This window comes from Oryctolagus cuniculus, chromosome 13, assembly GCF_964237555.1.
Source record: "Oryctolagus cuniculus chromosome 13, mOryCun1.1, whole genome shotgun sequence".
NCBI lineage: Eukaryota > Metazoa > Chordata > Mammalia > Lagomorpha > Leporidae > Oryctolagus > Oryctolagus cuniculus.
In genome coordinates, this window is record NC_091444.1 from 70,691,279 (window position 1) to 70,719,213 (window position 27,935).

The window sequence follows — 27,935 nt, forward strand, 5'->3', positions numbered from 1 at the left end:
ATTATGGCGTTAGGTAAAAAAAATAACCTGATAATTTTATGGTTTGCCCTTCACTCTTCCAGGATCCCTGCCAGCACTACAGAATCAGGTTTCTTTACAAAGAACTCTTTCTAAGTCAGAAGCAATGCTTGAGGCCCAAGAGACCCACCACCAAAGCTGACGGGAACACAGCCAGCGTCTCAGAAGCTGTTCAGCCAGAACCCTACTCCAGCACCAGAAGGCAAATCCCATCCGTCCCAGCTGAGAAAACCACCGACAGTCAGCCCCCAGCAGCCGGCTCCGGCAGCAGCCCCTCGGTGGAGCCACAGCTCCGTGCGCCTAGCAGCCTGGCCACTGCAGAGGTGTAGCGGGCGGCAGAGAGCAGGGCAGGAGGCTGCGGGCACAGGAACCGGTGCTCAGGAGAGGCTAAGCCACGCAAAGGAACACATTCACACACTCAGACCTCCTCATCTGCAGCCACACTCAGTCTGTCCCTGCATGACAAGCAAAGGGCACTGTTCTGGTTTCCCGGGGAACTTGGGCATCTTGAAGTCACAACCCCAAACTCAACCAAACCCCAATCTCCCAAAAGTTTCGGTGAAAACGAACCCCTTAAGCGGCTGCTCGGAGAGGCAGCCCCACACCCCTGCGAGGGAAGAAGCTCCATCCTTTCCTTTCTGTCTTCACTTTGACAAAGAAAGCCAGCTGGTACGCACAGGTGCACTCCAGGAGCAAGGCCAAGTGCGGGGAGACCCTATCCTAGCCCTGGGCACCTGGCTTCCCCCTAGGACTCAGAAGCACGGTTGGGAAATGCTGCTTTCCCATCTCCCCCTCTGGGGGGAACCTCTGCAGACGCCGCGGCGGACGACCCAACAACTGCAGTGGAGAATCTGGTTCTGGGAACGCGTGTCAACGCGGGGGTCGGGAAAGACAGGCAGGGAGGAGGGCAGAGCACCCACCAACGCACCCGTTTCTCCCAGGGAATGCCTCCTCTTTTCCTCCCAGGCTCCGCAGCACCTCCAGGAACCCCTGCAAAACGGGCAGCTCCCAGAGCACGGGCGCGAGGAAGCAGCGCTCCCGCCCGTCGCCTGGGAGAGAATAAACTTGAACTTGAGACGCACGCAGCCCCTGCCTGCCTCCCTGACTCTCTCAGCCTCCCTACCTATCATTCCGAGGCGCTCCAAAACAAAACAAAAACCAAAACTCCGGGGCAGAAAGGGAACGGCCGCTGAGCCGAGCCGAGCCGCGCACGCCGCGGAGCAGCCGTGCCACCGACTTCGGATCCTGTGTGCTTCCTGGAGACGCAGCTCTCAGCCAGCACGGGACTGAACCGGGCCCGGGGCTGGAGGGCGGGAGGGAGGAAAAACCGCCTGAACGGCCACTCGCGCGGACTCTCCGCGGAGACCCGCACCCGGGGAAACGCAGGGGCAAGCAGGTGAGGCTCTGCCCACACGTGACCCCGGGCACTGCGAAACGCGCCCCTCCTGGACCGCGCGTGGCCGTGCACAAAGTCTCGCCGACACCGAGTACGTGCAGACGCGGATCCCGCACCGACACCCGACCAGGGGGCGGTAGGTGGGGGTGGGGGCCTCGAGGACCCCAACGCCGAGGTTCCCTGCCAACACCGGGCGCCCGTGCATACGGCGAGGGAACGCGCGCAGCCAGTGCCCGGCGACCGCCCCCGAGCTCGGCCCACGAGCACGCGTGGGGCGAGGGCGGCGGCGGCGGCAGGGGAAGCGCAAAGTCGGCCGCCCGCGTGGGCTGTTCTCAGAAAGCCCGGCGCTCCCCGCCCCCACCCGCGGGGGAGGGGGCGTGCAAACCCGCACCCGAGGCTCGGCGGGGCCGACACTGAGACCCAGAGCACGCGGCGTGGGCGGCCGCCTCCGCCCTCCTCCCGGCCCGCGCTCCCGGCCCCCCACTCACGTTCCGAGGGTCTCCTTGAACTCGAAGATCTTCTTGATGTCTTCGGCTTGCTTCTTCCAGGACGAGCTGCTCTCGCCGTTCTCCCGGGCCATGGCAGACGAGCGCGGCGCGGAGGGCGGGCCGGGGGCGCGCTGGGGAGGGGGCGCCGGGGGCGCGGCGCGGGGGATGCGGGGCGCGGGGCCGCGGCGGCGCTTCCTCTTGTGCTGTTTCCTCTTTCGCTCTCGCCGCCGCCGCGCTCCCTCCCGGCTCGGCTCAGACTTCCTGCCGCCGCCGCTCGCAGGCTCCTGTGCCACCGCCTGCCAGCCTCACTTTCTGCTACTTTCTTGCCTCCCTCCCGCTCCCTCCGCGCCGCCCGCCCCGCTCTCCCCCCCCCACCCCACACCCCGCCCGCCTCCCGCGGGCTCCCCGCCTCCCTCGCGGCCGCCCTCGGGGATGTCCCGCTCCACACTCCCTGGGAGCGCCGAGCCCTGGGCGCGCGGGGGAGCCGCGCGCAGCGGCCGGGAGGGCAGGTGCGGGGTGCGCGCGCGCGCGCGCGCGGGAGAGCCCCAGCCCCTTAGGGGGGAGCTTTATTAGGAAGTCGAGACTCGAGCGGGGGTGGGGGGTGGGGGCTCCAGGGCTTTCCCTCCTCGGGCGGGAGGGGGCGCTTCTGCGTGGCGCTGAGATGCGCCGCGCGCGCGGGGGTGGGGGTGCGCGGCTGCGGGATGCGGGGCGCCCTCCCCGTGCGCGGGGTAGGGGGGTGGCGGCCCCGGGCGGCGAGGCGGGGGCCTGTTGTTATGGCGACGGGCGGCGGCCGGGATGGAGGCGGCCGTGGGCGTGGACTCGGGCCCCGCGGCGGGCGCTCCCAAAGCCGGTCGGTCCCCTCCCGGCTCCGCGGCTGGAGCTAATTCGCATTGCACCAAAATCGGCCTCCTGACAATTGCGGGACGCCGAGGAGAGCGGCTGGGGGTGGGCGCGAGCGGGACCCGCAGCCACCGCCTCGTGGCCTCCTGGGGCAAGCAAAAACTCGGCGTGGGTATTCGGGGGCTGCGCGGAGAGGGGGATGCGGGGACGGCCTGGGCGGGCCTGGCTGCCACTCCCGGCTTCTCGGTCTCTCCGCCCAGCACTGCGGCGTCGGCCGGAACCCGGGACTTGGCGGAGAGCGAGCCTCCTGGCCGCACCTCTCCTGCGAGGGCTGCCGCTCCGTAGCCACCCGCTGCTGGCTGCGCTGGCTGCCCGGGTGGCGGAGCGTGGCATCTGGAAACATCCCACCCCAAAGACTCCCCTCGGGCCTGGCACCTCGGAGGTGTGCTTGGGCCTAAGCTGGCATCCACCTGTCAGAGGGCGGCCCGCGTGCGCGCTCCGTGGGCGCCAACCTGCGGGGACTACCTGCAGATGGGAAAACGTCGAGTTTCCTCTGTGTCAGGACTTCCCCGCCCTTAGGGGCCCTTCAGCTGAGTTGGATAAACAGCCCTGTTTCTTGATTGGGAACACCTGTCCCATTTTCCCAGGCCTGTTCCAATTTCACTGTCAAAGGAAAAAAAAAAAAAAAAAAAAAAAAAAAAAAAAAAAAAAAAAACCTCCCTGAAAGGGGAAATGTGTTGAGTGCATCCAGCGCTTTCTGTGTAACTCTGGCTTGCTGGCTGCAGGCCTGCCGCCCTCCCTCCAGACCCTTCCCTGACCCCAAGGAGGTCAGAAGGCAGCCTGGCCTCCCCATCCACCCCCTCTTTCTTTTTTAAGGATTGATTTATATATTTGAGAGGTAGGGTTACTGTCGCTCCCCCTCTTCGTGGAGGAGCGACATAATGGTGCCGTGACTCGGATAGGAAACCTGACTCGGACAGCAAACTTAGGAGGGAAGAAACGGGAAGAATTGGGAAAATATCGGAGAGAGAGACTAGCAAACAGCCTAGGGAAAATACCGGAGAGAGAGACTAGCAAACAGCCTAGGGAAAAGCCGGACGAAAAGGGTGCCGGAAGAAGCTATTGAAAGCCTAGGCATAGACTCGGATACGGACTACGGGGGGAAGCTGGGAGGAATCTCTAAGGTCGAAAGCGAAAGTGAAAGCTAGAACAAACAGACTCGGACGCGGACTGTGGGGAGAGGCCAGGAGAAATGAGGGAGGAATATCGTTGGAGGAAAGCTTGGGGAAACATACCGGGTAGAGAAAAATGTTAGGGAAATTGAAGCCGCGGGGGGCAGGCCAAGGCGGAAACGAAAGCCACTTTGGGATTCTCAAGTTAGCCCGGGAATAGGGGGCGAAAAGTTAAAACCAGAAGCTGAGACGTAAGCCAGATTGGGATCCGTCTGATTAGCCCGGGGAGCAAAGGACGGGAAGCCAGATCGTGGGGCGGAGACGTACGCTGGGTTGAATTCGCCAGGCTAGCCCGGGGAACTTAGATTGAATCCTAGTGGCGGAGACGCAAGCTACGCTGTGTTACTCGCGGAAGCCGCCGCGTGCAGAGAGAGCACGGGGCGTGAATAGATAGGGAACGCTGGCGTAGGCCGTGGTTCAGACGCGAAAGGGTTAAGCGTGGAGACCGCGGACCGCGCAAAGCCGGGAAGCCGCGCAGAGAGGCGCGCGGGCTGAAGCGGCGCAGAGCCGGGAACCCGCCGGCGGGGCGAGGTGCCGGAAAGCCGCAGGGATAAGAGAAACAGAAGTTTGGAAGTGAAGTAAAAGAGAAATGGGAATGCTGGAAGATAGAAGTGAAATGGGAGAGGTAGGAATGCCCGGAGATAGAGAAATAGAGAAAAATAAGGCCTCCCCTCAACATGCCAATTAGAAGGCTTGGATTCGGTCTGCCTGATTTAAGGCGGTAAGCGCCAGCAAAGCTCGACCAGAGTATGAGCTGCAGGTCACCGAAGATAGGCACGAACCAACACTAATAAGTCTCCCCCACAATAAGGCAATGAGAAGGCTTGGATTCGGTTTGCCTGATAGGTTTTGTAAGCCCCTGCGGGCAGAGCAGAGCATGCGCTGCAGGGCACCGAACACAGGCATGCATCAGCGCCTAAAAACCTCCTCACAATGGCGAAGAGAGGACCCGGATTCGGTTTTCCTGATTGATAGGACTTGTAAGAGCCTGTGGCAACTCTAGTGTGTGCCGCGGGACACCGAAGACAGGCGCGTATCAACGCCAAAAATAAAAAGAAAGGGGGATCTGTGGGGAGCAATCCGGACTAGACTAAGTTACTCGAATTAAGACTTATTCTATGCATCTGCTCTCCCACAATATGGCGCTGGGAGAGAAGTAAACAGCTTCCGCACAGCTGCCTCCAGTTCAACCAATTAACTGTAGGACTTGCTCCTGATTGGAGAGCAGCGTACTCGGCGTGTGGGCAGCCGAGTTGGGATTGGCAGAGAAGGACTATAAAGGAGGAGAGAAACGGCATGCACCGGAAACATCTATGAGGAACATCTAGCTGAAGGAACACCTGTGCAGCCCCCGAGAAGAGCCGGCCGGCGGTGTGCCGCTCCCCTGCGGAAGTGGGGAATGTGGCCAGGGGGAACTGCCCTTCCACGGAGGTGGAAGGGATAGTGGCCAACCCGGGAAGAACCAGCGGCAAACCCGGGGAGGGCCGAGCAGACGAAAGAACAGCGCAGGGTCCTGTGTTGCTCCTCCACGAAGAGGGGGAGCGACAGGTTACAGAGAGGGGGAGAGACAGAAGGGTCTTCCACACTCCAGGAGCTTCTGGGTCTCCCCGGGGGACTGCAAGGGCCCAAGCAATTGGAGAGAGTTGGATGGGAAGAGGAGCAGCCAGGACTCAAACCAGCGCCCCAGGTGGAGGCTTAACCAACTACGCCACAGCACCAGCCACCCTCCCGACACCACCCCACCTCATTGTTACTGTCCATCCTTCAGAGACCCTGAGCTTTGGGCTCTCCAAGCACAGGAGCAGCCACCACACCTACCTGCCGATTAGAAACCCAGACTACATCAGCAGACTGGATGTCCAAGAGGGGCGGAGAGCAGAGTTCCGCAGGAGCTTCTCTCCAGGTTGTGACACGTGACCCAAGGCAGAGGCAAACCTGGTATCACCTTCAGTAAGGACTGGGATCTTTCCTGGGTGGCCAGGGTCAGGTGGAAGGAGCTGCAGGCAACAGAGCGGGAGCCTCTGCAGTCCCCACTGACACTCTGCATGCTACCAGTAGCATCTGTTCTTTGCTTCTCCTTGCCATCTTCCTACTTGATTCCCTTCTATCACCTTCTCCATCCTCATCCTGTTCTACTTTGCCCTTGCTCTTCTGCCCAAGGAAGAGCCTTCAGAGCCCATGAACAATTCTCAGCGTCTGCCCTTACCCCCAGAGCTGGAGAAGTGTTCATGCATGGGTGTGCCTGCCTGCCTGCCTGCCTGCCTCTCTGGTCATCTCTTCTTCCTCCTGAAGGCAGGCCATTTCAGAGGAGCGGTGAAGGGGACGATGGCACCCCTGGCTCAGCAGCTGTGACTGCTCCTCCTAGGCTGGCAGCTCCACACCAGCAAGGAACTTGGTGATTCTTCACCACCGTCTCCCCAGCACCTGGCACGGTAACGTACATGCGCTAACTGATCCCTGTATGTGTTGGATGGAGAAAAAAAAATGAAATAGCATGCAGGCCCACTTTTTCATATGTGTTGTTCTGAAGGACAAGGAACTTTCTCTTTTTTAAGATTTATTTTATTTATTTGAAAGATGGAGTTACAGAGAGAGGTAGAGACAGAGAGAGAGAGAGGTCTTCTATCTGCTGGTTCACTCCCCAGATGGCCGCAACAACTGGATCTGTGCCAATCCAAAGCCAGGAGCCAGGAGCTTCTTCTGGGTCTCCCATTTGGATGAGTGCAGGGGCCCAAAGACTTAAGCCATCTTCTGCTTTCCCAGGTGCATTAGTAGGGAGCTGGATCAGAAGAGGAGCAGCTGGGACTCGAACCTGTGCCCGTATGGGATGCCAGCGCCACAGGCAGAGGCTCAGCCTACTACACCACGACGCCAGCCCCAGGAGACAAACTTAATGGAGACTCCTCCCACTCCTACCCCTACCCCCATCTCTCAAAAAAAAGGAGTTAGAAATCCAAAGACAAATTCAGTCTGACTCGACTTATGATCATTTCTCCCTTACTGGACATCATGGGAAATAAAAGCTCTTGGTCCTGGAAATGGCAATAAAAAACCAAGACCCTCCTTGTCCCTAAGAATGGCTAAGCCTCAGCCCTCTGAACTTCCTAACTCTATTTGCTGTTCTCTGGGGTAACTGGCCACTCCCCGCAGCTCACTATGTTTTTCTAGAGAGACAGGTGACAACTGTCAAATTCTGCTTGCTTTCCACCCTTCACTCAGTCATTGGTACACGAATGCCCATCATTCAGAAGCTCAACTGTTGCACTGCAGTGAGCTGTGACACACAGTCTGGATGACTGGAATGGAGGGCCTAAGTCTTTATATTTCCTTAAGGCCCTTACAACTGGAAACCTGGGCCGGCACTTTGGTGTAGTGGTAAAGCCACTACCTGCAGTGCCGGCATCTCATATGGGCACCAGTTCAAGTCCCGGCTGCTCTACTTCCTATCCAGTTCTCCACTATGGCCTGGGAAAGCAGTAGAAGGGCCAACACCTTGGGCCCCTGCACCCGTGTGAGGAAGCAGCGCTGTCAATAAGCCATCATCAGAGTCACGAATTTCAGCCCCATCAAACTCTTCTGCAGCCACCCTTCCTGCTAACAGCTCAGGCTTCTGCGGCTGGGTTCAGGCCTGGAGCAATGGCATGGGGGAAGTAAGCACTATCTAAAGTAAATGCTCAGTACATTTGCAAATGTCTGGATTTTTACCTCTATTCCGCCTATCACATACAAAGCAGCAAGGCAGGAAGGCAAGCCGGTGTGGCAGAAAAATCAGAAGCCAGAGGACCCAGCTCAACCCCCAGATCCGCCACTGAGTTTGTCTAAGGCCTGTGACCTACCTCGGCACTTACGATACAGGTTGTAGAAGGGGGGAATGCGCATAAACCAATCGGGTGATTTTTTGGGCCTCCCAAATTGGTTTATGCATACAATGAAAAGCTTGTCCAGAAGTGTTACTATGTCCAAAAACTAAACTCTTTAGCCAGAAATATATGGATCAAAAAACTTTTAAATGAAAGAGGTTGCTTTGTTTTTAATTTTCTTTGTTTTATTTTATTTGAAAGGCAGAGAGAGAGAGAGAGCGGGCGCGCTTGCACGAGCACACTCCCATCATTAATTCAATCCCCAAATGACCACAACAACCAGGGCAGGGCCAGTCTGAAGCCAGGAGCCTGGAATTCAATCAGGGTCTCCCACATGGGCAGCAGGGACCCAACTGCTTGAGCCATCACCTGCTGCCTCCCAGGGTGTGCATTAGCCGGAAGCTGGAATCAGAAGCACAGTTGAAACTCCAAAGTGAGATACTGATGTCCCAAATAGAATTTGAACCACTGTGCCCACCCCCTAATCCAAATACTTTATTAGGTGACCTCATAAAGGTACATCCTCTGCATAAAAGGTGGTCACATCTCACTAAGAAGAATTACAAGGGGAAAGGATTTTCATGTTAAAACTTGGGCGTCATCAGGCCGGCGCCGTGGCTCACTAGGCTAATCCTCCGCCTGTGGCGCCGGCTCCCCGGGTTCTAGTCCCGGTCAGGGCGCCGGATTCTGTCCCGGTTGCTCCTCTTCCAGGCCACCTCTCTGCTGTGGCCAGGGAGTGCAGTGGAGGATGGCCCAGGTGCTTGGGCCCTGTACCAGCATGGGAGACCAGGAGGAAGCACCTGGCTCCTGGCTTCAGATCGGTGCAGCGCGCCGGCCATGGCAGCCACTTGGGGGGTGAACCAACAGAAGGAAGACCCTTCTCTGTCTCACTGTCTAACTCTGCCTGTCAAAAAAAAAAAAAAAAAAAAAAAAAAACCACCTTGGTTGTCATTTCCATTAAATGGATCATCTGACAACATTTAGTGAGGGGCCTCCTGTCACAAATGCTGTATAACAGTCAGCATCTCAAGTTCTCTACTTAGCTCCTAGAAACAGAAGAGAGTTGCTGGGGCGCGTTGCCTGTGTCCTGTGATGAACAGAAGCTGTTGGCAGCGTCCACTAGGATAACACTGAAGAAAAGCATCACTGAATGAGGAATCACACGAAACAGCTACCTCTGCAAAAAGCATTCTGTCATCCAGATGATAGGCCGGAGGGTAATTGAGCAGGCTAGTTTCAAGACTCTATTGGAAGAGGTCAAGAACAAAAGAACCTTCCATCACAAGCCTGTGACATAAAGATGGCCTGAGCAGAGAAGAGCAGAGAGCCTGAGAGCTGCCTGAGGTCCACTCCTTAACTCCAACTCTGGCAAAGCTGCCATCATGAAAGGAATCACCTGGTGCAAAACCTTTACAACCCAACGACAAAAATAGAAAAACAAGGCCGATAGGTATTTGGCCTTAGCAGTTAAGATGCTCAAGTCCCACCCACATCGGAGTCCAGGGGTTCAACGCCTGGCTCTGGCTTCCTACCCGTGAAGACACTGGGAGCCAACAGTGGGGGCTACAGTGGTTAGGTTCCTGCCACCCCCATGAGAGACCTGTTTTGCCTTCCTGCTGTTGTCCTTAGCCTTGGCCTGGCCCAGTCCCAGCCTTTGCAGACATTCCAGGAGTGAACTGGCAAATGGGAGCTCGCTCTCCCTGTCTTCCTCTCTCTGTATTTTTCCCTCTCTCCCTCTCCTTCTCAATAAATAGGCAATCTTTTAAGAAAGACAGAAAATTAGCTTTTTTTTTTTTTTTTTGGACAGGCAGAGTGGACAGTGAGAGAGAGAGACAGAGAGAAAGGTCTTCCTTTGCCGTTGGTTCACCCTCCAATGGCCGCCGCGGTCGGCGCGCTGCGGCCGGCGCACCGCGCTGATCCGATGGCAGGAGCCAGGAGCCAGGTGCTTTTCCTGGTCTCCCATGGGGTGCAGGGCCCAAGCACCTGGGCCATCCTCCACTGCACTCCCTGGCCACAGCAGAGGGCTGGCCTGGAAGAGGGGCAACCGGGACAGAATCCGGCGCCCCGACCGGGACTAGAACCCGGTGTGCCGGCGCCACTAGGAGGAGGATTAGCCTAGTGAGCCGCGGCGCCGGCCGGAAAATTAGCATTTTTTAAAAGGGAGAAAAGAAATGGGAAAATGAGTGGCAGTATACAATCAATACAAGGAAATATTTCCCTGGGACAATTCCATCCTGCGTGGCTGCTCTCTGGCAGTAAAGATGTGTCTCCATCGCCTTTCTCTCCTGCCTAACTCCATGACACTGCCCCCATGGAGCAGTCGGCAGACATGAACGTGAACCCCTGAGTTCCACTGTAAACCAACACCTGCCGACGATGATCACTTTAAGGCAGATGATGCTGAACATGAGCACCAGCTACCTTTACGAAACGTTTAGGTCCTGGTACAAGTGCACATTGTCAAAGCAGAGGCAATGAATTACAAAGGCAGCCCAATCAAAGTAACACTGCAAACTTTGAAAATGCTGGCATAGCCAGCAGTTTCCTTGGGGAGCTCCAAAACAACACCTTGCATGGTCTTTTTTTTTATTTTTATTTATTTTTTTTTTTTGACAGGCAGAGTGGACAGTGAGAGAGAGAGACAGAGAGAAAGGTCTTCCTTTTTACCGTTGGTTCACCCTCCAATGGCCGCCGCGGCCGGCGCACTGCAGCCGGCGCATCACGCTGATCCGAAGCCAGGAGCCAGGTGCTTCTCTTGGTCTTCCATGGGGTGCAGGGCCCATCCTCCACTGCCCTCCCAGGCCACAGCAGAGAGCTGGCCCAGAAGAGGGGCAACCGGGACAGAATCTGGTGCCCCGACCAGGACTAGAACCCGGTGTGCCGGCACCGCAGGCAGAGGATTAGCCTATTGAGCCACGGCACCAGCCTTGCATGGTCTTAAGGCTAAAATCTGGTCAGGGCATGGGCATGTAGGTGGACAGCACTAAGTGGCAGTGGAGAAAGGTACAGAGTGAGCAGATGGAGAGCTCTTAAAAAAAAAAAAAGATTTATTTATTTATTTGAAAGGCAGAGAAGCAGAGGCAGAGAGAGAGAGAATGAGATATCTTTCATCTGCTGGTTCACTCCCCAAGTAGCTGCAAAGGCCGGAGCTGTGCCCATCCGCAGCCAGGAGCCAGGAGCTTCTTCCGGGTGCTGTATGGGGGTGCAGGGGCCCAAGGACTTGGGCCACCTTCCACTGCCTTCCCAGGCCACAGCAGAGGTGGATCAGAAGCGGAGCAGCTGGGACTCCAACCGGCGCTCATATGGGATGCCGGCACTGAGGCGGCGGTCTCAAGAGAGAACACTTTAGTATACCTGGACATCAGCCTGCCCCTGCAAGTGGTAGCCAGTCACCACAGAAAAATAACAAGTAAAACTTGCTGGGCCTGAAGATGATGATGATGGGCGTGATGATGAAGAAACTGAAGAGAAAGGTCCAGTGAAGAAATAAGGTGCTCCAGCCAAAAATGCACGAAAATCAAGCCAGAATCCAAGAGAGTCAAGCCATTAACACCAAGATGAAAAGGTCAAGAAACCTTCAAATGAAAACCCACAACAATCCCAAGACAGCAAAAGAACCCAGCTCTGCAGAGAACTCTCAAAGCAAAAATGCTAGCAAGCACAGAAAAAGGTGGTCCTCGTCCCAGAATGGAAGCCAAGTTCGTCGGTTATGGAAGAATTGCTTCTGGGTGATCGCACAGGCAATGGTAGAGGGAGTCCCTTTAGATTCTTTTTTTTTTTTTTTTTTTTTTTTTTTTTTTGACAGAGTGGACAGAGAGAGAGACAGAGAGGAAGGTCTTCCTTTTTCCGTTAGTTCACCCCTCAATGGCCACTGTGGCTGGCGCACTGCACTGATCCGAAGCCAGGAGCCAGGTGCTTCTTCTGGTCTCCCATGTGGGTGTAGGGCCAAAGCACTTGGGCCATCTTCCACTGCACTCCCGAGCCACAGCAGAGAGCTGGACTGGAAGAGGAGCAACCAGGACAGAATCCGGCGCCCCGACCAGGACTAGAACCCAGGGTGCCGGCACCGCAGGTGGAGGATTAGCCTAGTGAGCCACGGCGCCGGCCCCCTTTAGATTCTAAAGAGTGGGTTACCATGTCCTGGGAGTGAGCATTTAGCAGTTAAGACTGCCACATCCCAAGTAGGAGTACCTGGCTCTGATTCCTGACTCCAGCTCTTGCCTCCACCTTTCTGCTAACGCAGACTCTGGGGAACATCAGTGATGCTGCAGGAAACCGAGTGTTGTGTTATACCCACCACCTGCAACACTGGCGTCCCATACGGGTGCCTCCTCCAATCGAGGCTGCTCCACTTCTGATCCAGCTCCCTGCTAATGGCCTGGGAAAGCAGCAGAAGATGGCCCAAGTGCTTGGGGCTGTGTCACCCATGTGGGAGACCCAGATGAGGACCCTGGCTCCTGGCTTTGGCCTGGCCCAACAATGGTCTTAGTGGCCATCTGGTTTGTGAATCAGTAGATGAAGATCTCTTTCCCTCTTTCACTCCTTCTCTCTTTGTAACTCTGACTTCAAATAATAAATCTAAAAAAAAAAAAAAAAAGGCATTGGGTTCCTGCCACACACATGGGAGACTTGGAATGAGTTTCAAGCTCTGGTGTCAGCCTCAGCTCAGTTGTTGGGGGCAGGTGGGGAGCAAACCGAGTAGATGGACACTGTTTGTGCGTCTGTGTGTGTGTGTGTGCCTCTTGAGCAAGTAATTTTTAGAAGGTTTTGCTGGAATAGCGGCTATCTGGCTGTCCTTGTCATAATGCAGAGTGAGAACTTTTCCTTCCAGGTTTGATACATATTACCCAGTTTGTACTGCCAAGAAAATATTGACTAAAATGCCTGTTTAATTTTTAAAGATGGAATTCTGCCCCTTTGGTTAGTTTCAAGTCTACATGCAATATAGGGTGTAGTAGTGGTAGTATTCACACATGGACATGTGGGGGAGATTTAAAAAAACATGTGAAATAAACTCAGGATCTTAACAAAGAACAAGAGAAAAGAAATGTCTTGCTATAGAATAAATAAAATTGGGGTTTAAATGTCAAAATTCTTTAACTTAAAATAGTTATTGTATTAAATAAGAATTTAAAACAGAGAAAAAAGTTCCTTGGGAAAGAAAGCACAATGAAATAAAAGGAGATAAAACACAACCCAGAATTTCTTAAGAAAGAAAGAATATCAGGAAAAAAATAAAATGGCCAGAGGCAGCATAGCAGTGACAGGTGACAGCACTACCTGTGACACCGGCATCTCATATGGGTGTCAATTCATGTCCCTGTTGCTCCACTTCTGATCCAGCTCCCTGCTAATGTGCCTGGGAAAGCAGTGGAAGATGGCCCAAGTCCTTGGGCCCCTGTGCTCATGGGGGGACCCAGAAGGAGTTCCTGGCTCCTGGCTTCAGCCTGGCCTAGCTCTGGCCATTGTGGCCATCTGGGGAATGAACCAGCAGATGGAAGATCTCTTTCTCTGTCCTCATATCTCTTTCTCTCTTTCTCTCTCTCTCTCTCTTTCTCTCTCTGACTTTCAAAAAAAAATAAATCTTTAAAAATAAATAGCCATAGATATAAAGACCATATGGGGGAAAAATTTTAAGACTACTTTGGAAATGGCATAAGGAAAACTGGTAGACTGGTAGGCATTTGCACGGCAGTGGAGATGGCCCTTGGGGCACCTGTGTGTCATATTGGAGGCCTGGGTGCAAGGCCTGGCTCTGCCTTCAGTTCCAGCTTCCAGATAACACGCACCCTGGGAGGTGGCAGATGATGGCTGAAGTCGCTGACTCCCTGCTTCCCATATCTGACTCCTGGATTCAGCCTGGCCCTGCCCTGGCTGTTGCAAGGCATTTGAGGAGTAAGCCATCGGATGGGAGACCTCCGTTTCTGCCTCCCTCCCTCTGTGTGTGTGTGTTGGGACGGTGTGTGTGTGTGTGTGTGTGTGTGTGTGTCGTATGTCTTTCAAATAAAAAGAAAAATAATTTTTTTAAAAAAATGTTGCAAGGGACAGAGAGGATCAATCATGACTAGTAGGGAAAAATAAAATGAAAATGAACAAAGAGTATCTAGAAAATTTAACAAGATACCTGGGAAGTTCAATCTATACATAAATGATATCCCTTACAAATAGACTGAAATAATGGAACAAAAAATATTTAAAAGTGCTATTCAAGTAAATTTTCTGCAAATGAAGGAAACTGGAATTCTGCAAACTGAAGATTCCATCCTATTACCAGGAAATATATGGCTAACCAATAGCAAGATATCAATGTCCTAGGAAAACTATCTATGTCCAAAGAAATAATCCTGTTTCTATGGAAAACAATATCATGTTATATATATTGGAAAAAACCAGATCTGCCTGTCACAGACTTCTTTATTGTCATGGCTGATGGTAGAAGGCACTGGCTATAAAGTCCCCAAAGACAGAAACTGTAATATTACTACAAATAGCAAACATTTACCAAGTTCATGGTATGCGTCAGGTCTTGTGCTAAGTGCTTGACCTGTTTTTATGTATTACTCTGCACATCCAACCTATCGGGTCCCTAACATCACTATTCCCAGACAAGACTTGGAAACTAAGCAACTTCTGCAGGTGTCACCCCAGGGAGTGCATTACACCTGAGCTGCCCCGTGCGGGAGCCATGCCCTTGACTGTATCACACCATAACACCGCTGTCAAAGTGTGTTCAAATCAAGGACATCAGGCAAACGCTGAGAAGCCATCACTAGATAAAGGAGAAATGGACGTGCAGTAGTCAAACCACAGCCAATGTCACCACAACATAAAAATAATCTTTTCAATTGAAAAAAAAAAAAGAGCTCAAAACCAAAATGAGATCACAAAATGATTTTATTTTATTTTATTTTATTGACAGGCAGAGTGGACAGTGAGAGAGAGAGACAAAGTTCTTCCTTTTCCGTTGGTTCACCCCCCAGTGGCCACTGCGGCTGGCGCACCGCGCTGATCCGAAGCCAGGAGCCAGGTGCTTCTCCTGGTCTCCCATGTGGGTGCAGGGCCCAAGGACTTGGGCCATCCTCCACTGCACTCCCAGGCCACAGCTGAGACCTGGACAGGAAGAGGAGCGACCCGGACAGAATCCAGCGCCCCAACCAGGACTAGAACCTGGTGTGCCAGCGCCGCAGGCAGAGGATTAGCCTAGTGAGCCGCAGCACTGGCCACAAAATGGTTTTTTTATTATCCAAACTAATTTTTTATTTTTTTTTTCAAACCTCAAAAGACTTTGAATGGGCACACCCCTTTGGATCTTTACGTATAGGACACTAACCTGTATCTTTCTACTTTGGGCTAAAAAGCAGTATAAACCTTGCCTGACTTCTTCCCAGGCCTGAAATTTTCTGCTTCTATGGCTGACACTGAAACACAATCTTGTCAGTTCACATTAGAATTTAGAGTCTATTCTTTTTTTTTTTTTTTTTTTTTTTTATTTTTTTTTACAGGCAGAGTGGACAGTGAGAGAGAGACAGAGAGAAAGGTCTTCCTTTGCCGTTGGTTCACCCTCCAATGACCGCCGCGGCTGGCATGCTGCGGCCGGCACACAGCACTGATCTGAAGGCAGGAGCCAGGTGCTTATCCTGGTCTCCCATGGGGTGCAGGGCCCAAGTGCTTGGGCCGTCCTCCACTGCACTCCCGAGCCACAGCAGAGAGCTGGGCTGGAAGAGGGGCAACCGGGACAGAATCCGGCGCCCCGACCGGGACTAGAACCCGGTGTGCTGGCGCCGCTAGGCGCAGGATTAGCCTATTGAGCCACAGCGCCGGCCAGAGTCTATTCTTAACAACTCACTGAGATGCACTAGCCAATATACATAGAAACATTTATAAAATTAAGGACACTACAACAATAAAAACGGCACCCCTTATGCAGAAAATTATCCCTGAGCATAAGTGGGGCAACCCTAACTTTCTACCCTGAACTAGATTTTTACTTCTTCTGTACCAGGCATCATTTAGAGTCTGATGGCGCTGTGTTAGGACTGAGGGGGCTAGTCCAAACACAGAGGGATGGGTATTTGATGACAAAGCACAAATGCACCCATAAAAATGAAGGGTGCTTCAACATAGCAGAGTCAGGCTTAAACAAACACAATGCCCCCCCCCCCCAAAAAAAACTGAAGGTTTTCTTTTCTTGGTTTTAATTCTTTTAAATTAAGATTTGTTTCTTTGAGAGAGAGAGAGAGAGAGATTCCATCAGCTGGTTCATGCTCCCAATGGCTACAATGACTACAACAGGGCCAGGCAGACACCAGGAGCCCAGAACTCCATCCTAACTCTCCTGTGTGGGTCGCAGGAACCCAAGTCCTTGGGCCATCTTCTTTTGTTTCCCAGGTGCGTCAGCAGGGTGCTGGGCCTGGAACCAGCACTCCAGTATGGGATGCTGTTACAAGCACCACAACATCAGCTGCCTGGAAAGAATTTCTCCACATTTTTTCTCTCTTCTCCACCCCCACTTTTTTTTTTTTTTTTTAGTTATTTCCTATAAAAAGGTGTAATTATCAAAAGACAGGAATCAGATGTCAAGACATTCTTTCTGTTTTAGCTGTTTGAACTATAGACAAAGTTGAAGCAAGAAAAGAAGGTGGCCAGCACCGCGGCCCAATAGGCTAATCCTCCACCTGCGGCGCCAGCACCAGGTTCTAGTCCAGGTTGGAGTGCTGGATTCTGTCCCAGTTGCTCCTCTTCCAGGCCAGCTCTCTGCTGTGGCCCGGGAAGGCAGTGGAGGATGGCCCAAGTGCTTGGGCCCTGCACCCGCATGGGAGACCAGATGGAAGAACCTGGCTCCTGGTTTCGGATCGGCACAGCACGCCGGCCATAGCGGCCATTTGGGGGTTGAACCAATGGAAAAAGGAAGACCTTTCTCTCTCTCTCTCTCTCTCTCTCTCTCTCTCTCTCTGTAACTCTGCCTGTCGAAAGAAAGAAAGAAAGAAAGGGAGAGAGAGAGAAAGAGAGAAAGAGAGAGAGAAAGAAAGAAAGAAAGAAAGAAAGAAAGAAAGAAAGAAAGAAAGAAAGAAAGAAAGGAGAGAGAAAGGAAGAAAGAAAGAAAGAAAGAGAGAGAGAGAGAGAAAGAAAGGAAGAGAGAGAAAGAAAGAAAGAAAGGGAGAGAGAGAGAAAAGAAGGCAATGCTAACCAAGAGTTTCCAATATTTGGCAAATGACTAGTGGGGGTATGTCTAGGGGCATGGGGACTATGAACCCTAACACTGCTGGCCTCCACTGGGTCCCTCAGTCTCCTGAGTGCTGACATTTCTCTGATAGACACTTGTTGAACTTGTACTTGACACGGTAGGTACAGAAGTGAATGAAGCGCGGTTGCTGCCCATGAGCGCTCTGGCCCCTAAATGAGCAAGGCAGATAGGTAAATAGACAGCAAGAATAAAACGCGGTGAAGGCTCTGAGGGAGGCTCGCCCTGGGAAGAGCAAGAAAGCACAGATTTGCTCCTGGAGCTTCAGATGGGGCTTTGTGGGAAACAGACCTCATACGCAGGCCTGCAAGTGTCAGTCAACATTGGCAAATGGGGAAGGTGGGCAAGTGTAGGTTTTACACAGAAGAAAAAGTACGTGCAAAGATTCTAAGAAAATCAAAGCAAAATGTCATTGGAATAGTCTAGGCATTCTCTCAATCTCCAAATCTCTCTCTTTCTCTCTTTTTTTTAGATTTACTTATTTATTTGAAAGTAAGAGAGGGAGAGAGAGAGCGCACTTCCACCAGCTGGTTCAACCTCCAAATGACTACAAACACCAGGACTGGGCCAGGTTATAGCCAGGAACCAAGAACTCCATCTAGGCCTCCCACATGGGTTGTAGAGCCCAAGTACTTGGGTCATCTTCCACCGAATTCCCAGCCACATTAGCAGGGAGCTGGGTCAGAAGCAGAGCAGCCAGGACTCAAACCTGCACTCCAATATGAGATGCCAGCATTGCAAGCGATAGCTTAACACACTTCAATATCCAAATCTTAATACCTTATAAAAATAAAAATTCCTCTCTCACATCCATTGTTAATTGGTAGGGGCCCCGCTGGCAGAGGAGCTACCATCTTGAACTTTGCTAGTTGCTGTGGCAGAGGGAACTCAGCCCAAGTCTTGCACCTGCAATTCATGGCTGCGTACTGGAAATGATACACTTCCCTTCCACTCACGAGTGGCATAGCCCCACCCAGCTATAAGGGACCAGGCAGTACAATCCTAGTATGTGTCCAGAAGGTAGAGAGCAAGAAAGATTTGGCAAACAGCACTAATAACCGTCACAAAGCTGCCACATGAGGCTATGGGCTCAGGAAGTGATGTGGTGTGGTGCAGGGTTGGAGTGAAGTGAGCAAGAGGGGAAGAAGCAGAAGTGGCTGGGGAGAGCTTGAACGACTTATTTGTGAAAGGTTCCAGTATTATTCCTTTGGACTGAAAAAGTAAAAATTCTATTCAGTGCTTCAATGAGTGTTCAATAGTCAGGGTTGGAAATCTAGCGGGGGCCGGCGCTGTGGCGCAGCGGGTTAAGCTGCCGCCTGCAACACCAGCATCCCATATGGATGCCGGATCACTTCCCGGATGCTCCACTTCTGATCCAGCTCCCTTCTCATGGCCTGGGAAAAGCAGCAGAAGATGGCCCACGTGCTCGGACCCCTGCCATTCATGTGGGAGACCCAGATGAAGCTCCTGGCTCATGGCTTCCACCTGGCCCAGCCCTGACTGTTATGGCCATCTGGGGAGTGAATCAGCAGATGGAAAACATCTCTCTCTCTCTCTCTCTCTCTCTCTCTCTCTCCCCTCCCTTTTCTCTGTAACTCTGACATTCAAATAAATAAATAAATCTAAGAAAGAAAAAAGAAAAAGAAGACCTAGCAACACCCCACCCTGTATTTCAGCAACGGCTCTGTCACCCATGGGAAGTGCGTGGGCTTCTGGTTACTTTCCTAACCCTCCTGGGCTACAGCCTTAACACCAGACAACACCGTACACCCCTGAAGGAATTTGGATCAGCAGCCCCAGAGAAAACTGCAACACTGCTTCCTATACCGTGCTTCAGACAGTAGTAATGGATTTCCATTTCCAGTCATTAAGGAATCTCGGAGTCTGGGGTGAAGTCCTGAGAATGTGCCAGAGAGAATCTAATTAGCCAGGGTCTGGAAGGCAGCCTCCCTGTTGGGACATCCCTATGGGCCTTGGAGTCTCAGGGATGCTCAGCGTCAGCTCATGAATTGTCACTGCCTTTGATAGAGCTGTGCCGCTGAAACGCGCTATTGGTGAGTGGGCGCCAACAGCATGCACTAGTGACTGCAGACGAGCTGATGCGGGAAACCAGCCAAAAAGCTTGGCTGCCTCAGTCTGGCTGGCGAGAGCTGTTTGCTTGTTCAGGCTTCTGCCTTAGGGCTACAGCAAGACAGCTGAGGGGATGCGAGAGAGGTGGCTTCTTTTCTTTATCGCGACTTCCTAAAAGGCATTTTCCTGTGTCCCAGGATTTGGACTGTGAATACAGGATACAAACCAGAGCAAGGCATCGCATACGGTCAAGGACCCAAGGTCTCATCTGACATCCAACTCACTGACTTCAGGCATTTTTCTGCAATTGGGGATAACATATGGAGATGGATGAATTACATCTGCAAGGCACTGGGGACTTCTCAGAAGAAAAGCAGCAGATAAACATAAGGTATTAATAGTATGCATCTTTTTTTTTAATAGCTGTCACATCTGGCTCTTTGCTTTTTTGCCTGGATTATAAAATGAATGGCTTCAAAAGAAAATATATCCTATTAAAAACACAGCCACCCACAAGACTTCCACTAGATGGGTGCATTTTATTTCACATGTAAATAGTCTTGGTGTCTTATTTCTGGAAGGGGTTTTCTGGCAGAAAAAAAAGTCTATCAATTTGCAAGATTCTCTCAATATATTATTCCCCAAGATTACCTTCATGTTGCAGGCAGTAACTCTTTTTTTTTTTTAAAGATTTATTTATTTATTTGAAAGGCAGAGTTAGAGAGAAAGAGAGAGGTCTTCCATATGCTGGTTCACTCCCCAGATGACCACAACGGCTGGAGCTGAGCCAATCCAAAGCCAGGAGCCAGGACCCAAGAGCTTCTTCTGGGTCTCCCACATAGGTGCAGGGGCCCAAGGACTTGGGCCATCTTCTACTATTTTCCCAGGCCGTAGCAGAGAGCTGGATCAGAAGTGGAACAGCCAGAACTCGAACTGGCGCCCACATGGGATGGTGGCACTGCAGGTGCTGGCTTTACCCAGTACGCCACAGCGCTGGCCCTACAGTAACTCTTATTAACCAAAACTTTTAGAATCTATCACTGGAGGGGCTGATGTGGCACAGCAAGTCAAACCACTGTTTGCAACACCAGCATCCTATGCCAGAGCGTTGGTTCAAGTCCTAGCTGCTCCACTTCTGATACAGTTTCCTGCTAATGTGCCTGGGAAAGCAGCAGATGGTGCTGCATGTGCTTGGGCCCCTGCCACCCAGTCCTGGAAGGAGTTCCTGGCTCCTGGTTTCAGCCTGGCCCAACTATGACTGCTGAAGGCATTTAGGGAGTGAACCAGCGGCTAAAAAAGCACTCTCTCTGTCTCTTCCTCTCTCTGTCACTTCATCTTTTGAATAAATAAATCTTTTTTTAAATCTATCACTGAAAATAAATACTAATTTTCCTATTTAAACCATACACCTATAAATGAAAGCTGATATTTTTATAACGGTAAATGACGTGATTTCTACATATGTAGACACTTGGCCTAGGGGTTAATATGCCCACATCCCACATTGGAGTGCCCAAGTTCAAGGCCCACCTCTGCTCCTGACTCCAGCCTCACCCAGCCTTGGCTGTGGCAGACATCTGGGGCGTATACTAGCAGATGAGAGCCCACTCCCCGTCTCTCTCTTTACCCCCAGCTGTCAGATAAAGATGTATATGTACACGTGTGTCTGTGTGTGCTCACATTCAAGCTGACAGAGTACTACCGTTGGTTCTTCTGCTTCTCCAAAAGTAGAGCAAAGGCAAGGGCGAAATATCCACCCAAAACACACCACGTGAGGGAGCAAAAATCCAAGTGTGTGCTTCTCAGCATTCCTGCTTTTTTCCAAAACTCACCAATGGAGGTGTCTCTGGAGTCTACACCTCAGGTGGATGTAAGCCAGTCTGTGGGATTATTGACTGCTAGCTACACCCATGACAAGGGATCACTGGCCTTAACCTGTCACATGGAAGAAAGGTGGCTACTGCTGCCTGCGACCCCAGCGTCCCAAATGGGTGCCAGTTACTGTTCCAGCTGCTGCTCCACTTCCAGTCCAGCTCCTTACTCATGGCCTGGGAAAAGCAGTGGAAATGGCCCAAGTGTTTACACCCTTGCCATCTACGTATGGGACCCAGATGAAGCTCCTGGCTCCTGGCTTCACATTGAGTCAGCCTCAGCTGCTGCAACCATCCAAGGAGTGAACCAGCCAGCAGATGGAAGATTCTCTCCCTCTCTCTCTCTCTCTCTCTCCTTCTTTCAGTATTTCTTTAAAACAAATAAATCTTTTGAAAGATTACCATGTGAAAGATTACCATGTGAAAGATTACATTTTTTTTCAAAGGATGAAATCCAAATGGCCTACAGACACATGAAAAGATGCTCAGGATCTCTAACCGTCAGGGAAATGCAAATCAAAACCACAGTGAGGTTTCACCTCCCCCCGGTACAATGGTTATCATCCAAAAGTCAAAGAATGACAAACACTGGCCAGGAAGTAGGAGGAAAAGTACCTTAATCCGCTGTTGGTGGCACTGTAATTCAGTTCAGCCATTGTGGAAGGCAGTGTGGAGATTCCTGAAATCGGAAAACAGACCTACCACATGATGCAATCATTCCACTCGTGGGAATTTACCCAAAGGAAAGGAAATCAGTACCCCCATGTTTATAGCAGCTCACCACGACAGCTGAGATGTGGAATCAACAAAGGTGTCCATCAACTAATGACTGAATAAAAAATTGGGATACACACACACACACACACACACACATATATATACATACACACACACACATATATATATGAAGGAATATTCCTCAGCCATAAAAAAAGAATGAAATCCTGCCTTTCACAACAAAATCAGTGCAACTGGAGACCATTATGCTTAGTGAAATCAGCCAGCCCCACAAAGACAAGTATCATATGTGTTCTTGATTCATTGTAACTGACATACAGAGTACCAAAAAAATGTAATGTCTATGAATGGAATGAATATTTTGGGATTATTGTTTATAGCCCTGTCTACATGCTTGAGCACCAGGGGTTTTTCTACTTACTACTTGTTGAATTCTTTACATAGTGGAGGGTTAAACTTGTGATTATCAAGAAAAGTAAAGTAAATCATTGTCAAAATTAAAATAAGGGGCTGGCATTGTGGTGTAGCGGGTAATCCCATATGGACACTGGTTCGAGTCCCAGCTGCTCCACTTCCAGTCCAGCTCTCTGCTATGGCCTGGGAAAGCAGTAGAAGATGGCCCAAGTCCTTGGGCCCCTGCACCTGCATGGGAGACCCAGAAGAAGCTCCTGGCTCCTGGCTTCGGATCAGCTCAGCTCCAGCCATTGCGGCCATCTGGGGAGTGAACCAGCAGATGGAAGACCTCTCTCTCTCTCTCTCTCTGCTTCTCTGTATAACTCTGACTTTCAAGTAAATAAATAAATAAATCTTTAAAAAAAATTAAAAGAAAAGTAAGAATGGAAGGAGGATGGAGGGCAGGATAGAAAATATCATTATGCTGTTCAAATTATATATATGAAACTTGTTCCCCTTACATAAATTTTAAAAAACTTGTTTTTAATTACCAGCCTTTCCAAGAGGTTTTCTCCTAATTACAACTGCACAGAAACTAAGGAACAAGAACAGTGAAAGCTTTGGCCTGTTGCCTTCCCAAGCCTTCTCCCTGGAAAGGCCCAGGGTTCCCAATGGCCAGCATCTCCCCAGTCCCCTGAAGGTTACCAGATCTGTTTCCCGCTGCTCCAGCCAGAAACAACACTGGAAGTGGGTTTATTTTTACCCCAGGCTTTGTCATTTATCATTACTGAAAATCTGAGAGACAGGTTTTGGCTGAGGATCCTGCAGAATACTGAGGATCTCCGTGCAGAATGTGGTCCTCCGTCTGCCGCATTTGTCTTGTTTCGAGGGGGCTTTCTTCTTCTCCCTGCCAATGTTCCTCACGAACAAGGATTCTTGTGTGCAAAACAAGAAACGTGCTCTCGGTCAGGTGCCTAGGGCGCTTGTGATGACCTTGTGAAGCAGCACTGTGACGTCATGCCTTCTTTCACAGAAACAATCATGGAAACTTGGTTGACTTGATTGAACCAGAGCAGGGGAAGAGTACTGAAGTTTGGTTTGAAGATTTACTTATTTGACAAGCAGAGAGAGAGAGAGAGAGAGAGAGAGATTCCATCTACTGATTTTACTACCCAAATGACCACAACAGTTGGCTTTGGACTAGGCCAAAGCCAAGGGGCCAGGAATTCCATCCAGGTTTCCCACGAAGATGGGAGGCACCCAAGCACGTGGGCCATCTTCCGCTGCCTTCTCAGGTGCATTAGCAGGAAACTAGATTGGAAGTAGAGCAACTGGGACTCAAACCAGTGATCCAATTAGGGATGCCTGCTTTGCAAATGGAGGTTTCACCTGCTGGGTCAGAATGCCGGCCCTCAATTAATATATCTTTTTTTTTTCAGATTTATTTATTTATCTGAAAGTCTGAGTTACACAGAGAGAGAGAGAGATTGAGAGAGAGAGAGAGGTCTTCCATCTGCTGCTTCACTCCCCAGATGACCCCAACGGCCGGAGCTGTGCCGATCCGAAGCCAGGAGCCAGGAGCCAGGAGCTTCTTCCGGGTCTCCACGTGGGTACAGGGGCCCAAGGACTTGGGCCATCTTCTATTGCTTTCCCAGCTCACAGTAGAGAGCTGAATCGGAAGTGGAGCAGCTGGGTCTCGAACCGGTGCCCATATGGGATGCCGGCGCTTCAGGCCAGGGCGTTAACCCACTGTGCCACAGTGCCGGTCCCAATTAATATATATTTTAATTCTACTTTTGCATGAAGTTTTGAGGTGCCCTCATGCAGTGATATTCTATTGGTTCTGTTTCTCTAGCGAACCCTGAGTAATCCAGGATCTTTGGGGAGAAACCATCCTTGGGGTAACCATCCTTGACTAAAGGTCAATATAATACTTTTACATTATATCACAAATCTCATCCACAAACCCTGACCACAAAACCTAGGTTTCTGACATCTGTAACACTCATTCTAGACATAAGCTCTAAAGCCAAATGTGGTTTCAGAATACCCCAGAGAAAGGTCACGGCCTGTATCGCAACCCTGTCTGGTCCAGACAATGGCACTGGAGGCAGAGTCATGGGGACGAGGTTCTGTCCCGCCATCGGTGTGGGAAAGTGCCGTGATCATGTCTCACCGTACAGGCACGGAGCCCGTTACCTTTGGCTGTGTGCCCCCTGCTGAGCAGCCACAGGGGCGTTTCCAGCTCTCCCGTGCACTGACCCCTTACGTACCGGCCGACAGCAGGGCTGCACACGCGGTGCCTCTCCCCACTTTAAGTCACCAGGCAACTAAAACCCGAGAAGCTGGTGTGTGGTTCTGGTTTGGAATCCGGGCAGCCCTCAACGACGGTCAGTTGAACTCAGAACTCCGCCACTGCTGTGCGATCCCTGAGGTTCATCAGATGTCACCTGCGTTTCTAAGCACAAGGCTCCAATTGCTTCCTCCTTACCTCACCACTGCATTTCACAGAAGCAATTGGAACGCAATGATTCTCCTCCAGCTACGTACACAGCAGGTCAGCGGGGGATTTTCCTCTGCTCCGGGCTGACTCAGCTCCTCCCCTCCCCCACCTCGCCACGGTTGCCTCCAGGAGGCCACGCTTCCAGGTTTTCTGGTTTCAAAATAAATTGGCAGAAATCTGAAGTGAAGCCAATACCGCCCTCCTGCCCGCAGGCAACTGGGTCCCAGTGGGAGGTCTCTTAGCAACCAGGCTCAAATCAAATATTTGGGCGTCTGGACACACTCTGATTGGAATGAGATCATGAACAAAAACTTTGCTCTTCCCTCAACCCAGCTACCCGATGAAAAGATGCTGAACCCCTGCGCTGCCTCCCTGCGCCGGATGACCCGTGACTCACAGGGAATGTCCAGGCGGAGACAGCCCCACAGCAAAGCAGCTCCATCCCAAACTGGCAGGCCCGAGAGCCTGCTTCTATTTCTGGCTTCATCTGGATCCTCAGACAAGACACTCCAACTTTCTTATTGCCGTGCCTACGTACAGCCCAACGTTTCAATGCAATGCAATCAGACCCTTCTGCAGGGGCGTCTTTCCAGAAATCAGACGGTGCACAGATTCACCGGAACATGTGCTCCGGGTGCAGGTTAGAAGCTAAGGAGGGTGAGTGCGAGTCCAGCGTACTCTGCTCATCCATCTGCCATCTCGCTCTTCCCTCCACCTTCCCTGCAGGTGGCGAGGAGCAAATGAGAGAGAGAACAGGGCAGACAGGTGCCAGCCGAGAGCAGTTTCACATCTGTTACTTTCCAACCTCAAACCCCAGGTTCTACCTATTCCTGTACACTCAAGAAAAAACCACAGCAAACTTGGCTTCGGTTGGTCATTCTAACCGACATTCTGCTATATGAGGGAAACTTTATCTCAGCATTCGAATCTATAAAAGGGGGCTTCTACGTTGTGGTCTCCAGATCTCATGAGAGATGAGTTAGTCCATGGCTGCCACCCCTTGGCCCAGCGTGCTCAGCCTCAGGCCTCTGTCTGCCCGTTTGAGTTACTGATGGAATCACCCCGTTTGCCACAGGAGTTGCTTATTTCCATGTGCCCAGATGTCTAACCTTTGGAGGGAGCCCCCAAAGGGGGCTTGTACCCCACCTGTCACCTTACCCAGCACCCTGCAGGCAAACATTGCTATTCCCTAAGTAAACACTTAATGAATTTAATTAATACCTAAACCACGTGGAAATGTCTTCCTTCAATGGCGGTGAAAAATCTGAGAACAGAAACTCTAGTAAATTAGATGCCATTGGTTTGCCTCTAGTTTTGCCTCTCTTGCTTTGAGGCCTTGGGCAAGCTGAGTCATTTCTCTCAGTCTCAGTTTGCTGATATGGAAAATGGAAAATAATAATAACACACACTTCAGCAGATTGTTTAAAGAACATTAGATGCCGGCACCGCGGCTCACTAGGCTAATCCTCCGCCTGCAGTGCCAGCACTCCGGGTTCTAATCCCGGTTGGGGCGCCGGATTCTGTCCCGGTTGCTCCTCTTCCAATCCAGCTCTCTGCTGTGGCCCAGGAAGGCAGTGGAGGATGGCCCAAGTGCTTGGGCCCTGCACCCGCATGGGAGATCAGGAGGAAGCACCTGGCTCCTGGCTTCAGATAGGTGCAGCGCGGTGCCCCTAGTGGCCATTTGGGAGTTTGGGTGGTGAACCAACAGAAGGCAGACCTTTCTCTCTCTCTCTCTCTCTCTCTCTCTCTCTCTCTCTCACTGTCTAACTCTGCCTGTCAAAAAAAAAAAAAAAAAAAGAACATTAGACAATGTATGAATGAAAAGCATCTTGCACTATGAAAGTCAATCAGTACTAGCTATCACCATTGTCATGATTTTTTTCAACTTCGAAAAATGGAATCATTTAATCACTTTTGTTCATTCGAGCACTAAACAAAAGTGCACCTGAGTTACTTTTTAAAAAAAAAGTTTATTAATTTTGAAAGGCAGAGCAACAGAAAGACACACACACACACACACAGATCTTTCATCTGGTGGTTCACTAAATGACCACAACAGCCAAGGCAGAGCCTGGCTGAAGCCAGGAGCCAGAAACTCCATCCAGGTCTCCCACATGGGTGGCAGGGACCCAAATATTTGGACCATTTTCCACTGCTTTCCTAGGTACATTAACAGGAAATTGGATCAGAAACAGATAAGCCGGGACTTGAACTGGTGCTCTGATATGTGATGCCAGCATTGCGGTGACAGCTTAACCCTCTGTGCCACAACATCAGCCCCTTGGGTTCCTTAGTTATTCTGATGACAAAACCATTGTAATTCTTTATCTAAAAAGCTGCACAAGAGTATGGAATGAGTCAGCACTTAGTTTCCATGACTCAAGGTAAAGTACCTTGTCATTTTTAAATTGTCCCTTTAAAAAAAAAAAAAAAGTACCTATGGCAAGGACTGAGAAAAGAGTCATTAAAATGATTATGCTCAGCGGCAGGCTTTGTGGCACAGCAGGTTAAGATGCCACTTGGGACACTTGCATCCTGAATCGGGTGCCTTGGTCAAGTCCTATCTCTGCTTCTGACCTTGCTTCCTGCCAATGCACCCTGTCAGGCAGCAGGTGGCGGCTCAAGTACTTAGGTCCCTGTCACCCACGTTCCAGACCCAGATGGAGTACCTTGCTGCTGATTTCAGCCTAGCTCAGCCCCAGCTGTTGCAGGTATTCAGAGAATGCTACAGCAAATGGAAGATCACTTCCTCTGCCTTCCCCCTCCCTTCCCCCTCCTCCTCTCCCTCTTCTCCTCCTTCCCTCCCCTCCCTCTCTTCATCTTCCTCCCTCTCCTTCTCCCCTCCCTCTCCCTCTCTTCCCTTTCCCTCTCCCTCATAGTCCACGTTCACCAAGCATCTTCTACATGCCAGGCATTGTTGGGGTGCGAGGTGGGGAGGCAGTGAAAAAAATAAGTTTTCCATCTCCTGAAATTCACATAGTAGTGTGGGTCACGGACAATAACCAAATAGTTACCGCACCACTTTATCCAACAACTGGCACTTTCAAATTGTGCAGCCAACCTGTCAAGTAGATGGGGTTTAATGTCCACACCTGATAGATGAGGAAATGAACTTGGCCAAATCAGCCAGTTATAGTGATGGACCTAGGATTGCAACCTGAGTCACCTGGCACTTCCACTTTGGCACTGGCAGGTTAAGTGATTCAGTTCAACCTTGCTACTACCAGAGACAACTAAATGAAGCTAGATGGGATATTGGCTTCATTTTCTTAAACGCATCCAACA

At 51.2% G+C, this 27,935-nt stretch overlaps 1 protein-coding gene and 2 long non-coding RNA genes across 6 annotated transcripts in view; 1 reads left to right on the forward strand and 2 right to left on the reverse strand.

Moving 5' to 3' along the window:
- LOC138845003 (uncharacterized) overlaps window positions 1–1,272 on the reverse strand; it is a 113,216-nt gene extending 111,944 nt beyond the window's left edge. The window contains exon 1 of the long non-coding RNA XR_011381568.1: window positions 1,142–1,272. This is a non-coding gene — a long non-coding RNA (uncharacterized lncRNA). The remainder of the gene's footprint in view (window positions 1–1,141) is intronic.
- CAMK1D (calcium/calmodulin dependent protein kinase ID) overlaps window positions 1–2,358 on the reverse strand; it is a 464,674-nt gene extending 462,316 nt beyond the window's left edge. The window contains exon 1 of one of the 3 annotated variants that reach the window (XM_051821552.2): window positions 1,903–2,358. In XM_051821552.2, coding sequence (XP_051677512.1) covers window positions 1,903–1,994 — 92 coding nt within the window. In that variant the 5' untranslated portion in view covers window positions 1,995–2,358. The remainder of the gene's footprint in view (window positions 1–1,902) is intronic. The other 2 variants (XM_051821553.2, XM_051821551.2) reach the window with 2 other exon arrangements.
- Window positions 792–25,961, forward strand: LOC138845004 (uncharacterized). 2 transcript variants are annotated; one of them, XR_011381570.1, is made up of 3 exons: window positions 792–1,550; window positions 19,343–19,536; window positions 24,984–25,961. It is a non-coding gene; the product is annotated as an uncharacterized lncRNA (long non-coding RNA). The 2 variants fall into 2 exon arrangements; XR_011381569.1 differs by having other exon boundaries at window positions 795–1,414.
- The last annotated feature ends 1,974 nt before the right edge of the window (window positions 25,962–27,935 follow it).